Source organism: Mirounga leonina, unplaced genomic scaffold (assembly GCF_011800145.1).
Source record: "Mirounga leonina isolate KUSES-001 unplaced genomic scaffold, KU_Mleo_1.0 Mir_150, whole genome shotgun sequence".
In the NCBI taxonomy this organism is placed as follows: Eukaryota; Metazoa; Chordata; class Mammalia; order Carnivora; family Phocidae; genus Mirounga; species Mirounga leonina.
The window spans coordinates 9,047,090-9,063,104 of NW_023270374.1; the positions used below are offsets into that span (position 1 = coordinate 9,047,090).

Genomic DNA, 16,015 nt, shown 5'->3' on the forward strand with positions numbered 1-16,015 from the left:
ATTTTTGTTTGAATCATATATATATATATATATTTTTTTTTAAAGATTTTATTTATTTATTTGACAGAGAGAGACACAGCGAGAGAGGGAACACAAGCAGGGGGAGTGGGAGAGGGAGAAGCAGGCTCCCTGCAGAGCAGGGAGCCCGATGCGGGACTCAATCCCAGGACCCTGGGATCATGACCTGAGCTGAAGGCAGTCGCTTAACCAACTGAGCCACCCAGGCGCCCGGTTTGAATCATATTTTCAACATGAGACACTCTGTGAAAGTTATAAGGGGAAAATGAAATCTTATAGAAAGAAAATTATTTTTCCCTTGTTACCGAATCCCAGTATATTGATAATTTGTATATGAGTCAGAACTGTTTATCTGAGTCCCTCTAGAATTTAGTTATTGTAAGGAATATAGGACTTAAGGAACTGTGATTTTTAGAAATGTAGGCCACTGTATTTCCTTTGTCACAGGTTACAAAGGAAATCAGAGGAGTCTCTCCTCTACCTACAGATTGCCATTCACTGTTCCTGACAACATTTCTCATGGAAATCAAATCTAGACCATCTGCTAGATTAAAAAATGAGGCAATAAAAATGAAAATTTATGAATATAAAGAACTTGAGAAGAAATGAAAATGTTCAGATAATATATCTTATTTAAAAATTTCTGTTTAACATGAGAAACCAAGCAAGCAAACAAAAGATGTTGATATATGTTGGACATGAGTGGGAAAGTCAGGGACAGTTTGGAATCTCCCCCTTTTTAGCCCTTTCCTGTATTCTTAATTTGTTGGAAATACTACTTTTCAGACAACAACACTTTCAGCACAATGGAAGAGTTTCTCTTTTTTGTTTGTTTCTTTTTTGTCCATTTCTTTGTTTGCTTATTTTGGCTCTCCAGGTACTTTATCCTGATCAATGGCTCTGTTGATCTTGGTGAATTATCCTTTTTAAAAATTATCTGGACCATTTAATTAATTCACAATCCAGAAATGAAACCTACAGAGGATTGCTTTTGCTGTCTGTTTTAAAATAAATGAGGCAGTGACTTTGTACTTGTACAGAGAAGTTTAGGCCTCTTCTCTATTTTAGATTTCTAAACTCTTCTAAGGATTTTTGTAATATTACTGTTTTGAGAACAAAGTAGTAATTGCTGTCCTCTTTCCCTAGTCCAAGTAAAGACAATGGTAGTCTTTTTCCCTTCTGGAGGATGGGCTGACTCAGATGGCCATGACTATATGTTGTGTGTCAACAACAGCTGTTGGTCCCCAAATGGCCTCCTGCACCATCTACCATGTGTTCCCAACTCCTTGGCCATTTCAGTGTCATATATATTTTAAATAAGATATTTCTAGTTTAGTATTATTTTGGGGTACTTTAAGAGAAATATTCTTTTGAAGGAATATTGGTTTGATATAGCCAACTGACAATCCATCAAATGAGAATACCTATGCTTGGCAGGTAAAGCAGATGGAAATGTATCTTTGCCCTAGAGGTCGCTTAAAAATGTCAAAGTTTTATGCAGGGTTTAACCAGATGAAATTGCTGATATTCACCCATTTTTAACTTACAAAATTGGCAATTTCGTCTCATTTAGCCCGAGCTTATAGATAGCAAGGGCTAAAAAGCACTGTTAAGATTTCTCTAAAAAGGAGAAATGGAGGTCGTTTTCATTCTATCAGGAGGAAGAGAGTTGGAGAGCTGTTTCTGATGTAAATATAATTACTTTAATGAGGGAGGTATTTTTTTCAATATTTTGTCTCACAGCCTTGCCTTTCTACTTTAGTTTGCTTGTGTCCCAGCCCCACCAATAGCAGTTGGGCCCAGGACTGTGCCTTCCTATCAAGAATGACACTGGAACTTCTGCTTCTGTTCATTTGCTTCCTGTCTTCGTCACTTCAACTACGTATAAGGATAGCCACCATTATTCCTGCTTTTTATTGAGAGGAGTAAGCTTATAGGGTCCCACTAATCTTATGTCCCAGGATGGACTGCCGGGAGCCTTTCTCCCAACCCAGCCCCTTACCTGTTACTCCCACTGCTGTTGCTCTGCCCTGGCACGTTCCTGTTCCCTTAGTGGGTACCCGTCCTCAGTTAGGTGCCGTTAGCAGCTCTTGGGACCATTGGCCACTGTCTAGCAGCTCTACATCATTCTTCTGGTTTAATATACTTAAAGGAGGGGTTACTTTCTTTCATCTGAATCCTGGATCCACGAGGACTTCAAAGGGATTTTTCCATACATTGGGGACCCCCCGCCACAGCATGGTGGTGAAACACTGAGAGTCAGCGCCAATTCCTTGTCTCGACCCAGCAACCCTGTGACTACGAACCTTTCTGAGTCACTTAACTCTGGAACTGTGTTTCCTTTTCTCTAAAGTTAAATGGGTGAATATTATAGTCCTCTGATTATATGCCTGAAAGTTGTTAACAGGTGCCCTTTTCTTCCTAAAATCTGAACAACAGTATTACACATAATTTATACATGTTTATTTCACAGGGTGGATATTAACGGCCCAAAATTTTATCCTCCACCTCCGAATAGAGTATTTGCTGTTGATGACAAGGACATTTAAATGCTTGCTCCCCACCTGGGTCAGCTGCCTGAAGTCCTTTTAGTGCACCAAGTGCACCATTTCCGATTGAGCGTGCAAGTGTGACTGTAAATTTCCCCTGACAGAAACCACATCACCTTGTCAGCCATAGAAGAAAATGACAAAAGAGCCAACTGTGAAAGCATGCCTGCCAAGGTTCCAGCATCACCGCAGTGGGGGGAAACACACTTGTACGAGATAAAATCGGGGCTGGATGAAGCCCCAAACACGAGCCCCGGTATACCTGTCTTCTCTAAGCTGCAACGTATGGGAAGTGTATGTGCTAGTAAGGCCAGGGCTCCAGAAAAGCCTTTGCTTCCCGGAGCCACATCACCAATCCAGGGATGGAAGAGAGGGGCCAAGAGGAAATGGCACAGTGCTTTCTTCGTAATGAGCATATCCCTAGCAAATAAGAACAGTCACTAAGGTCTGTGTGTGGTTACTTCACAGAATCTTCACAGAAACTGGTGAAGTTTAGTACCATTTTCTGCCTTTTCAGCAGAGAATATTTAGGCAGAGAGAAACACGACTAGTCAGCTAGATAGTGGTCAAGCCAAGATTCAGACTGGGTCTGTCTTAACCTCAGTGCCTGTGGTCTTTCACTTAACCTTGAACTGACCTTAAAGCTCAGGGTCAGCAACAGAATTGGAACCCGGTGAGAGAAGGGGGAGAAGGGGTGCTGCACCCCTTCCATCCCAAGTTTTCTCTGCTTTGGTAGAGAGAACACTGGAGCATGAAGGGAGTGAACGTCTGCCCAACTGCAGCTAACTTTAAAAAAGGGCCATAAAGTCATCGGAGATACCTTGAAGAGAGTAAAAAGGGATAATTACTCTTACAAGAAAAAGAAGATACCTAATAAAAAATGACCAAAACAGTTGAACACTTACCAAAAATGACTAACCAGATGGCCAATGTGCATGTGAAAAGATGCTCAACATCATTAGTCATTAGAAAAATGCAAACTTGAACCACAGTAGAAATTACCGCATACCCACCAGAATTGCTATGACAAGAAACCATAGCACCCGATGTTGGTGAGGATTGGAAGCAATTGGATCTCTCAGTCACGGCTGGTGGGAGTGTCAGGTAGTTAAACCACTTTGGAAAACCATTTGATAATTTCAAATACAGCTGAACACTTTCATACCCCAAGACGCAGCATTTTTACTCCTGACACTGACCAGCAGAAATCCCTGCATACGTTCATCAGAATGCCTTTGGGGAAACGTTCATAGCAGCACAGTGCCTAATGGCCAAAAACTAGAAACTAACCAAAAGCCCAGTAACAAGAGGCTGTTGAACAAATAAATGGTGGAATGTTCACATAATGGAGTAGTATTCTGGCACAGGAATGAGCAAACTATTGCTACACGACAGCAACGTGAATGGATCTCACAAACATGAGGCAGTGTGGTGAAGGCAGGCACAAAGGAGTTTGTGCTGCATGATACCATTTACAAAAAGTTCAAAAATAGGCAATGGTGAGCTACACTTGGAAGTCAGGCTAGCGTCAATCTTTGTAGAAGGCAGGAGGGCATGACTGGGAGTGCTTGGGGGGCTTCCTGGGTGCTGGACATGTCCTCTCAGTGGTGGTTACAGTGTGTTGAGATGTTGAAAATTCATCAAGTTGTTCACTTATGGTATGTGCACCTCATGTATATTCTTATACTTTAACACTAAGTTTTGAAAGCATTATGTATATCAATGCTAGTTTTTAATTTTTGATTCCCACTGTGGTAATAAAAAATTTAAATCAAGAGATTTGCATATGTATAAAATAGGGATTTTGTGGCATATTGTGACCTATATTGTGGAAGAAATGTTGTTAATTTTTTCTTGATAATTCTTCATTGGCTTCTCGATTTGTCTGAACCCGACAAGGTGAGGAAGGCAGGAAGTAGTGAATTTCATCAACACCAGCAATTATTGCTGCTTAGCATTCATTCAACCAGGGCAGCACTGGCTGGTCAGGTTCTCACCAGATTATAGAGTTCTTTCTGGCATCCCAGTCTATAATAAAACTTATCTTTTTATTACGATTTTAATACCTCCAAGAAGAGAAACACAAAATAACTGAAATCCCAAGACCTGACTAAAAACAAATTCTGAACCTTTATTCTCTAAGGAACGAGGTGAAAAGATTCAAAGAGAGGTCTTCTTTTCACACAGGAATTCTTCATTTGTAACAGTAGCTATAAAAAGGCAATATGGAATGTTTAAAGAACCTGAACAATGGCCTCAGAACTGTTTTACAAAATGTTCAGGTAGTGTGCAAGTTTTCAAATTCTTACCTCAGCACAAAAATTAATTGAATTCTAGTGTAAGGAGGGGACTAAAAGAAGAACAAACTTGTGTTTTAATAAATAAAACTTGGCGGAGTCTAATATGTTGCCTGAGACAAAATATTGAGACTCAGAGCTGTTTTTCCTTTGCATTCCCGTGCCGCCTGCTCATTTGACCATTGTGGAATCTTGCCCTTGTTCAAGGTCACTCGGTTGGTGATGAAGCAAGGGAGGACCTGCCATCTTTAAACTCCCAGCCTCTTCCTCTTTTCACCCCATGATAGCGACTCCAGATAATAGATTAATAAATGCCTAAGGATCATTGGTGTGATATTAATACATCTCTTATAAAATATCTATTTCAGCTTGCTCCCCTTGAGTTCCCTCCAAAGAAACTATTTGGAAACAAGGATGAACGTGTGATTGCTGAGAGGCGGAGTCACTTAGAGGTAACGGATTTAAGCTTTTCTTTCTCCGGGTAGAAATTGTGCCATCTGATTGACCAGTGAGAATTGTTCCTGTTAGAAACACCACGGCTCTTGTTCTTGGGTGTGAAGGTGCTGCTTCATTAACACCGGAGGTGGTGGCGGTGTAGATGAGAAAGTGACTATATCAGTCTACTTGAAATGTAAGCCCTTATCCCCCTCTGGTCTAATAGAACGTTTTTCTGGCTTGGAAAGAGATAACATTTATCCTAAGGGTTAGGAAGCAGGCTGTGGGTGAGAACTAACTATTCACAGAGACAGATGGTCTGTAATACAGAATGAGGTACAAAAGCTTGCTGCAAAAAAACTTGCATTAATTAACTGAAGATACAGAGTATTGCACCATTGTTACTTTTTTGAGAGAGCTGGAAGCAACAAGACACATACCTATTTTAGTCACAGTTAGGTTTTATTTGGCTTATTTTAATTTCATCTTCTGAGCCGGCTACATATAGAACTTTGGTTCAACACAACTGTTGTTTTTCCGAGGGTCTCACTGCCAGTGGGCATTGTTGACTGCTTTATATGGTTTGTATTTCTTTTCAAGGTAGAGTTGCTTGTTTGGTTGGAATCTGATGCTAATGAGGCTGAGTCTTTGTGCTAAGGCACAGTCACCTGTGTCCTGGGTGGTATCTCTTGCTACCAAAGTAGGCAGGATAAAATTACTAATAGCTGACTGCAGTCTCCTGTCAGCAAGCTTGCGTGGGGCCTCTTAAAGTCCGCTTTGCTACTTCTTTAAGAAGAAGAATAATAAGACCTATTGCAAGTGAAATCAAGTAAGAGAAGGCCCAAGAGAGCCCCTTCTGAATGGTAAAGTGTTACATAAAAATTCAGTATTATTCTCATTCCTCCTGACAGCCAGTGTGACTTAGTGCCAGGGAACCAAGGATTAGGGAGACATCCAGAGGCTGGGGGGTCCAGTGAGAGCAAAAGAGGGGGAGAAGTGGAAAAGAGAGAAAGATTGTGGTCCACGAGGGGCAGTTGAGAGTTTTGAGATCCTCATCTAGAACTGCTGTGAAGAAAGAAGAGTTTCAGGGGTAGCCATGCTTCCTGGCCTTGAGTTCAAATGTGAGAGTGACGTGTTTGAAGAGGTCCTGGATCTATGAAGCCTGAGCCCTGGATGAGTCATGGCAGGTTTCTGAAAAGCATTCTGTGAGTTGCCATGACCCTGAGACCCAACTGAAGAACTTGCCTTCATGGGAGAGATTAGCATGGTGAGCCTGCTCGATTAAGTTCTCTTAAAAGTCTGATTGTATCATATAAAAACTGTAAAAATAATAATAGAACTGGGGATGGTTTTCTTTACCTAACCTTTACCTGCCTCAGTCATGTAGACTTGTCTTTAATGGGAACGTGGAAGATGATAGGCTATAAAAACAAGTGTATAAACCAACAGGAAATAGACTGTTGTCATCCCTAGCTTCTCAGGGCTCCAGTTAAAGTCACATGGCGCCCGGCTGTGGCACAGCAGGTTGGCATCCTGTGTGCTGTGCATTTGTAGCTCCGCCTTTGGTGACTCTTCTCTTTCCATTCAAGCTTCCAGGGTCAGAGCCCAGCTCAGGGTCCTCTTTCGTTCCGGTATTTAGATGGGCCCATGTTTGTTCTTTCAGTCTCTCCTCCCTAATCATTTAGCCCTACTAAAGCCATCAACAGAGTAGATGAAGAGAGTTCTGTGTTAACGTCTCTGCCTATACAAGGACCCCTTCCATCGCCGTGACTGTTATTTACCTGTGGCGTTAGCCTTTAAAGAATGGATCCCACACCTCGTGGAAACAGACACTGATGTTTTAAATTAAATGTATTTCTCCTAACGTTGAATCTTAGAATATCATGTCCTTTTCAAGAGCGAGTGTAATTTAATTTTACTTTAAAGGAAAATTAATCTGAGATTCTTGAGTTAATTTCCCATGACTATTGTGACTTTATTTTTTTAATCTAACATCAAAAGTCACCATTTGATTTAGTGTATTTTCATGCGAAAATTAACATAATTACTTTCCCTGAGTTTCCTGTTCGATTTAATTCAATATACATTTATGTAATTCCTAATACATGCTGGAGACAGTACTAGGTATTATACAGAATATAAAGAGAAATGAGACATTTCTTTCCCTCTAAGAGCATATATTTAAATTTCCTATATGAAACTTTACCTAGAGATAAAACTAAATACATAAACATATCCAGAAAAAATGGCTTTCAGTAGACCACATTTGAGCTAGTACACACTAGTATACATAGTGTTTGCTCAAAGGGAATTGTCTGACAATTTTTTTTTTTTTGGTGGGAATTTTATCAATATTCTTTATTTTTTATTGTTATGTTAATCACCATACATTACATCATTAGTTTTAGATGTAGTGTTCCATGATTCATTGTTTGTGCATAACACCCAGGGCTCCATGCAGAACATGCCCTCTTTAATACCCATCACCAGCCTAACCCATCCTCCACCCCCCTCCCCTCTAGAACCCTCAGTTTGTTTTTCAGAGTCCATGGTCTCTCATGGTTCGTCTACCCCTCCGATTTCCCCCCTTCATTCTTCCCCTCCTGCTATCATCTTCTTTTTTTTTTTCTTCCTTAACATATATTGCATTATTTGTTTCAGAGGTACAGATCTGAGATTCAACAGTCTTGCACAATTCACAGCGCTTACCAGAGCACATGCCCTCCCCAGTGTCTATCACCCAGTCACCCCATCCCTCCCACCCCACCCCCACTCCAGCAACCCTCAGTTTGTTCCTGAGATTAAGAATTCCTCATATCTGTGAGGTCATATGATAATGTCTTTCTCTGATTGGCTGATTTTGCTCAACATAATACCCTCCAGTTCCATCCACGTCGTTGCAAATGGCAAGATCTCATTCCTTTTCATGGCTGCATAATACGCCATTGTATATATATACCACATCTTCTTTATCCATTCATATATCGATGGACATCTTGGCTCTTTCCACAGTTTGGCTATTGTGGACATTGCTGCTATAAACATCAGGGTGCACGTACCCTTTCGGATCCCTACATTTGAATCTTTGGGGTAAATACCCAGTAGTGCAGTTGCTGGATCGTATGGTAGCTCTATTTTCAACTTTTTGAGGAACCTCCATACTGTTTTCCAGATTGGCTGCACCAGCTTGCATTCCCACCAACAGTGTAGGAGGGTTCCCCTTTCTCTTCATCCCCACCAACATCTGTCATTTCCTGACTTGTTAAATTTAGCCATTCTGACTGGTGTGAGGTGGTATCTCATTGAGGTTTTGATTTGGATTTCCCTGATGCCGAGCAATGTTGAGCACTTTTTCATGTGTCTGTTGGCCATTTGGATGTCTTCTTTGGAAAAATGTCTGTTCATGTCTTCTTCCCATTTCTTGATTAGATTCTTTGTTCTTTGGGTGTTGAGTTTGATGAGTTCTTTATAGATTTTGAATACTAGCCCTTTATCTGATATGTCATTTGCAAATATCTTCTCCCATTCTGTCGGTTGTCTTTTCGTTCTGTTGACTGTTTCTTTTGCTGTGCAAAAGCTTTTTATCTTGATGAAGTCCCAATAGTTCATTTTTGCCCTTGCTTCCCTTGCCTTTGGCGATGTTTCTAGAAAGAAGTTTCTGCGTCTGAGGTCGAAGAGGTTGCTGCCTGTGTTCTCCTTCAGGATTTGGATGGACTCCTGTCTCACATTTAGGTCTTTCAACCATTTGGAGTCTATTTTTGTGTATGGTGTAAGGAAATGGTCCAGTTTCATTCTTCTGCATGTGGCTATCCAATTTTCCCAACACCATTTGTTGAAGAAGCTGTCTTTTTTCCATTGGACATTCTTTCCTGCTTTGTCAAAGATTAGTTGACCATAGAGTTGAGGGTCCATTTCTGGGCTCTCTATTCTGTTCCATTGATCTATGTGTCTGTTTTTGTGCCAGTACCATCCTGTCTTGATGATGACAGCTTTGTAATAGAGCTGGAAGACCGGAATTGTGATGCCGCCAGCTTTGCTTTTCTTTTTCAACCTTCCTCTGGCTATGCGGGGTCTTTTCTGTTTCCATACAAATTTTAGGATTATTTGTTCCATTTCTTTGAAAAAAGTGGATGGTATTTTAATGGGGATTGCATTGAATGTGTAGATTGCTCTAGGTAGCACTGACATCTTCACAATATTTGTTCTTCCAATCCATGAGCATGGAATGTTTTTCCATTTCTTTGTGTCTTCCTCAATTTCTTTCATGAGTATTTTATAGTTTTCTGAGTACAGATCCTTTGTCTCTTTAGTTAGATTTATGCCTAGGTATCTTATGGTTTTGGGTGCCATTGTAAATGGGATCGACTCCTTAATTTCTCTTTCTTCTGTCTTGTTGTTGGTGTATAGGAATGCCACTGATTTCTGTGCATTGATTTTATATCCTGCCACTTTACTGAATTCCTGTACGAGTTCTAGCAGTTTTGGGGTGGAGTCTTTTGGGTTTTCCACATAAAGTATCATATCATCTGCAAAGAGTGAGAGTTTGACTTCTTCATTGCCAATTTGGATGCCTTTGATTTCTTTTTGTTGTCTGATTGCTGTGGCTAGGACTTCCAATACTATGTTGAATAGCAGTGGTGATAGTGGACATCCCTGCCGCGTTCCTGACCTTCGGGGGAATGCTCTCAGTTTTTCCCCATTGAGAATGATATTCGCTGTGGGTTTTTTATAGATGGCTTTTATGATATTGAGGTATGTACCCTCTATGCCTATACTCTGAAGAGTTTTGATCAAGAAAGGATGCTGTACTTTGTCAAAAGCTTTTTCTGCATCTATTTAGAGGATCATATGATTCTTGTTCTTTCTTTTGTTAATGTATTGTATCACATTGCTTGATTTGCAGATGTTGAACCAACCTTGCAGCCCAGGGATAAATCCCACTTGGTTGTGGTGAATAATCCTTTTAATGTACTGTTGGATCCTCTTGGCTAGTATTTTGGTGAGAATTGTTGCATCCATGTTCATCAGGAATATTGGTCTATAATTCTCCTTTTTGATGGGGTCTTTGTCTGGTTTTGGGATCAAGGTAATGCTGGCCTCAGAAAATGAGTTTGGAAGTTTTCCTTCCATTTCTATTTTTTGGAACAGTTTCAGAAGAATGGGTACTAATTCTTCTTGCAATGTTTGGTAGAATTCCCCTGGGAAGCCATCTGGCCCTGGGCTTTTGTTTGTTGGGAGATTTTTGATGACTGCTTCAATTTCCTTAGTGGTTATAGGTCTGTTCAGGTTTTCTATTTCTTCCTGGTTCAGTTTTGGTAGTTGATACATGTCTAGGAATGCATCCATTTCTTCCAGGTTATCTAATTTGCTGGCATAGAGTTGCTCATAATATGTTCTTATAATTGTATTTCTTTGGTGTTGGTTGTGATCTCTCCTCTTTCATTCATGATTTTGTTGATTTGGGTCATTTCTCTTTTCTTTTTGATAAGTCTGGCCAGGGGTTTATCAATCTTGTTAATTCTTTCAAAGAACCAGCTCCTAGTTTCGTTGATCTGTTCTACTGTTCTTTTGGTTTCTATTTCATTGATTTCTGCTCTGATCTTTATTATTTCTCTTCTCCTGCTGGGTTTAGGCTTTATTTGCTGTTCTTTCTCCAGCTCCTTTAGGTATAGGGTTAGGTTGTGTACTTGAGACCTTTCCTGTTTCTTGAGAAAGGCTTGTATTGCTATATACTTTCCTCTTAGGACTGCCTTTGCTGCATTCCAAAGATTTTGAACAGTTGTGTTTTCATTTTCATTGGTTTCCATGTATTTTTTTAATTCTTCTTTAATTTCCTGGTTGACCCATTCATTCTTCAGTAGGATGCTCTTTAGCCTCCATGTATTTGAGTTCTTTCTGACTTTCCTTTGTGATTGAGTTCTAGTTTCAAAGCATTGTGGTCTGAAAATAGGCAGGGAATGATCCCAGTCTTTTGGTACCGGTTGAGATCTGATTTATGACCTAGGATGTGATCGATTCTGGAGAATGTTCCATGGGCACTAGAGAAGAATGTGTATTCCGTTGCTTTGGGGTGGAATGTTCTGAATATGTCTGTGAAGTCCATTTGGTCCAGTGTGTCATTTAAAATCTTTATTTCCTTATTGATCTTTTGCTTAGATGATCTGTCCATTTCAGTGAGGAGGGTATTAAAGTCCCCCACTATTATTGTATTGTTGTTGATGTGTTTCTTTGCTTTTGTTATTAATTGCCTTATCTAATTGGCTGCTCCCATGTTAGGGGCATAGATATTTACAATTGTTAGATCTTCTTGTTGGATAGACCCTTTAAGTAGGATATAGTGTCCTTCCTCATCTCTTATTACAGTCTTTGGTTTAAAATCGAATTTGTCTGATATAAGGATTGCCACCGCAGCTTTCTTTTGGTGTCCATTAGCATGGTAAATGGTTTTCCACCCCCTCTCTTTCAATCTAGGGGTGTCTTTGGTTCTAAAATGAGTCTCTTGCAGACAGCATATCAATGGGTCTTGTTTTTTAATCCAGTCTGATAGCCTGTGTCTTTTGATTGGGGCATTTAGCCCATTTACATTCAGGGTAACTATTGAAAGATAGGAATTTAGTGCCATTGTATTGTCTGTAAGGTGACTGTTACTGTATATGGTCTGTGTTCCTTTCTGGTCTATGTTGCTTTTAGGGTCTCTCTTTGCTTAGAGGACCCCTTTCAAGATTTCCTGTAGGGCTGGTTTTGTGTTCGCAAATTCCTTTAGTTTTTGTTTGTCCTGGAAGCTTTTTATCTCTCCTTCAATTTTCAATGACAGCCTAGCTGGATATAGTATTCTTGGCTGCGTATTTTTCTCATTTAGTGCTCTGAATATATCCTGCCAGTCCTTTCTGGCCTGCCAGGTCTCTGTGGATAGGTCTGTTGCCAATCTAATGTTTCTACCCTTATAGGTTACATATCTCTTCTCCCGAGCTGCTTTCAGGATTTTCTCTTTGTCTATGAGACTTGTAAGTTTTACTATTAGATGTCGGGGTGTTGACCTATTTTTATTGATTTTGAGAGAGGTTCTCTGTGCTTCCTGGATTGTGATGCCTGTTTCCTTCCCCAAATTAGGGAAGTTCTCTACTATAATTTACTCCATTGTACCTTCTGCCCCTCTCTCTTTCTTCTTCTTCTGGGATCCCAATTATTCTAATGTTGTTTCGTCTTATGGTATCGCTTATCTCTCGAATTCTGCCCTCGTGATCCAGTAGTTGTTTATCTCTCTTTTTCTCAGCTTCTTTATTTTCTATCATTTGGTCTTCTATATTACTGATTCTCTCTTCTGCCTCATTTTTCCTAGCAGTTAGCGCCCCCATTTTTGATTGCACCTCATTAATAGCCTTTTTGATTTCTACTTGGTTAGATTTTAGTTCTTTTACTTCTCCAGAAAGGGTTTCTCTAATAACTTCCATGCTTTTCTCAAGCCCAGCTAGTATCTTTAAAGTGATGATTCTGAACTCTAGATCTGACATTGTACTAATGTCCGTATTGAGTAGGTCCCTGGCAGTCGGTACTACCTCTTGTTCTTTTTGTTGAGGTGATTTTTTCCGTCTCGTCATTTTGTGCAAAGGAGAATAGATTAATGAGAGAACAAAATGCTAGCAGAGTAACAACATCCCCAGAAAATATACTCTAAACAAATCAGAAAAGACCTGAAGCAGTGGGAAAAGAAACGGAAAGAGAGAAAAAAGAAAAAGATAAAGATAAAAACAAACAAAAACAAACAAAACAAAACAACAACAACAACAAAAAATAGAATGTGATCAAATATGATCAGGCTGGTATATAGATCAGTGCCACACACTAGATTTGGGGTGTATTTTGGTCTGTTAGAAGAAAGTGCCTCCCAAAATTTTAAAGAAAGAAAAACTTGTATATATACAAAAATAAGGGTTGATATTATGAAGGGATGCAATATGACTGTAAAGATGGAAATTATAAAAAATTTTATAAAAGGAATTGATAAGTTGTTTGAAAAAAGAAAGAAGAGGATTTAAAAAAAGAAAAAAAAAGGGAGAGAATGTGATCAGGCAGGGGAGTAGAAAAAACCATATACTAGAGATTTAGGGTATATTTTGATCTGTTAGAGAAACTATCTCAAAATTTTAAAGAGAGCACAACTTATATATATATGCCAAAAATACGGGTAACTACTATGAAGTAGAACATGATTCTAAAAATGAAAAATAAAAATGTTTTTTAAAAAAGGGATTGATGGGGCGCCTGGGTGGCTCAGTTGGTTGGGCGACTGCCTTCGGCTCAGGTCATGATCCTGGAGTCCCGGGATCGAGTCCTGCATTGGGCTCCCTGCTCAGTGAGGAGCCTGCTTCTCCCTCTGACCCTCCCCCTTCTCATGTACTCTCTCTCATTCTCTCTCTCAAATAAATAAATAAATCTTTAAAAAAAAAAAAAGGGATTGATAAGATGTTGGTTGAAAAAGGGAAAAAGAAAAATAAAAAAAAAGAAGAAGAAAAGACAGTTAAAAAAAAAAAAAGTTAAGTTTGAACTACTAAAGAGTCATGGTAAAAAAAGCCATGAATTCTATGTGCAGTATTCCCCTAGTGCTGGAGTTCTGCCATTCTCATTGATTGGTAAACTTGGTCTTGGCTGGCTGTTCTCGCTGATCTTCTGGGGGAGGGACCTGTTGCCATGGTTTCCAAATGTCTTTGCCGGAGGCGGAATTGCCCCGCCCTTGCCCCCTCCCAGCTAAGTAATCTGCTCGGGTTTGCTCTCCGGGGCTTTTGTTCCCTGCGAGCTTTCCCTACAGCTTTGGAGGCGGAGAGTGACAACGGCGGCCTCCCAGTCTCTGCCCTGGAGGAGCCGAGAACTCAGGGCCCCGCTCCTCAGTGAGCCCCAGAGAAAAGCCGTCAGTCACTCCCGTCTCCCCAGTCTCAGGCCGCAGTCCATGTTCACCCGGCCTGTGACTGCGCATTTATATCTCTGGCACCCGACCCCGGGTGGAGTCTCCAAACCCAGCAGATCCCTGCGGTGCACTCCCGCGCCACTCCTCCCGGGGGAGGAAGGTGAGTCTCCCCGGATCTGCCGCTTGTTGGGTCCCTGCCGGAGGAGCAGGGGCCCACTGTGCCGCGGATCACGGTTTATGGCAACCCCGAGCTGAGAGCCCGCGCCTGGGCTCCGCCTCTGCAGCCGGCTTCCCTGCTCCGTTACCTGGGAGCTCTGCCACACTCAGGCACCCCCGGTCTTTCTGTGACCCCGAGGGTCCTGAGACCACCCTGTCCCGGAGGGTTGCACCCCCCGCTTAGCCACCAGAGTGACGTCCCTCAGCGGTGCAGACTTTTAAAAGTTCCGATTTTGTGCTCCGTGGTTCTATCAGTTGCCAGAAGTGGCTGACGGAGGCCCCTCCCCCGCCGTCTGTCCTCCCGAATATCGCCTCGGATTCACTTCTCCACACGTCCTACCTTCCAGAAAGTGGTCGCTTTTCTGTTCAGAGAGTTGTTGCTATTCTTTTCTTCGATCTCCTGTTGAGTTTGTAGGTGTTCAGAATGGTTTGATCCCTATCCAGCTGAATTCCTGACAGGAGACGAAATCCAGGTCTCCTACTCCTCCGCCATCTTGCTCTGCCCCCGAACCAGTTATTTATACTGGATCATTTATCAGTACTTTTGCAAAATGAATGAGAATTAATTACTAGAAACATGAAATGAAAAAATGAAATAGAAAGGTCATATGAAATGCAAGCAGAATTCTTTTTTTTTTAAGATTTATTTATTTATTTTAGAGAGAGGATGAGCAGGAGGGACAGAGGAAGAGGGAGAGGGAATCTCAAGCATACTGCTTGTGGTGGGGCTGGATCTCATGACCTTGAGATCATGACCTGAGCTGAAACCAAGTGTCAGACTCTTTTTTTTTTTTAAAGATTTTATTTATTTATTTGAGACAGAATGAGAGAGAGAGAGAGAGAGAACACATGAGACGGGGGAGGGTCAGAGGCAGAAGCAGGCTCCCTGCCGAGCAGGGAGCCCGATGCGGGGCTCGATCCCCGGACCCCAGGATCATGACCTGAGCCGAAGGCAGTCGCTTAACCGACTGAGCCACCCAGGCGCCCCCCAAGTGTCAGACTCTTAACCGACTGTGCCACCCAGGTGCCTCCCCCGCCTTTTTTTTTTTTACTACACATAGATTCAATAGACATGAAAATACTGTTAAACTGCAATACAAGTGTCTAAAACACGGAGCACGTCTTGAGCAGCACTATTCTATAATGTCCAGGAAACCTCACCTCCACTTCTGTTAAGAGTCCTGTCACTATTTGGCTTGTGCCAAAAGATGTGTTTATGTCTCACACCTTCCCTGTTGTACTCTTAAGTTACTTAAAGGCAGCAGTATTGACATCTCACTGAATTTTTAACCTCCCATGATATTTCACACATGCCTCACAGATTCATTGAATTATTCAATGAATATCAGAAAATCTGCCCACATTAGCCCCAAATTAATGAGTTTTTTGTTTTGCTTTTGGTGATGGGTGAGAGGTGCATTTTTGGTTACTAATTTCAGGGAACATTATCATCTACTTGGAGACGTTTCTGCTAATCATTTTAATAGTCTATCATTTCAAGGAGTGATCTGTAATTAATGAAAACAAATGAAATCCTCTAAAACGATAAAGCTTTCAAGAATAATATAGCTACCTTTGGAAGTAAGAACCCCAGAGAT

General features: G+C 41.0%; 1 protein-coding gene across 4 annotated transcripts in view; it reads left to right on the forward strand.

The window, feature by feature from the left end:
• The window catches only part of KIF16B (kinesin family member 16B), a 296,746-nt gene that overhangs the window by 251,239 nt on the left and 29,492 nt on the right, over positions 1-16,015 (forward strand). For all 4 annotated transcript variants that reach the window (XM_035005811.1, XM_035005813.1, XM_035005812.1 and 1 more), the window contains one exon: positions 5,233-5,316. In XM_035005811.1, the coding sequence (XP_034861702.1) occupies positions 5,233-5,316 (84 nt within the window). The remainder of the gene's footprint in view (positions 1-5,232; positions 5,317-16,015) is intronic.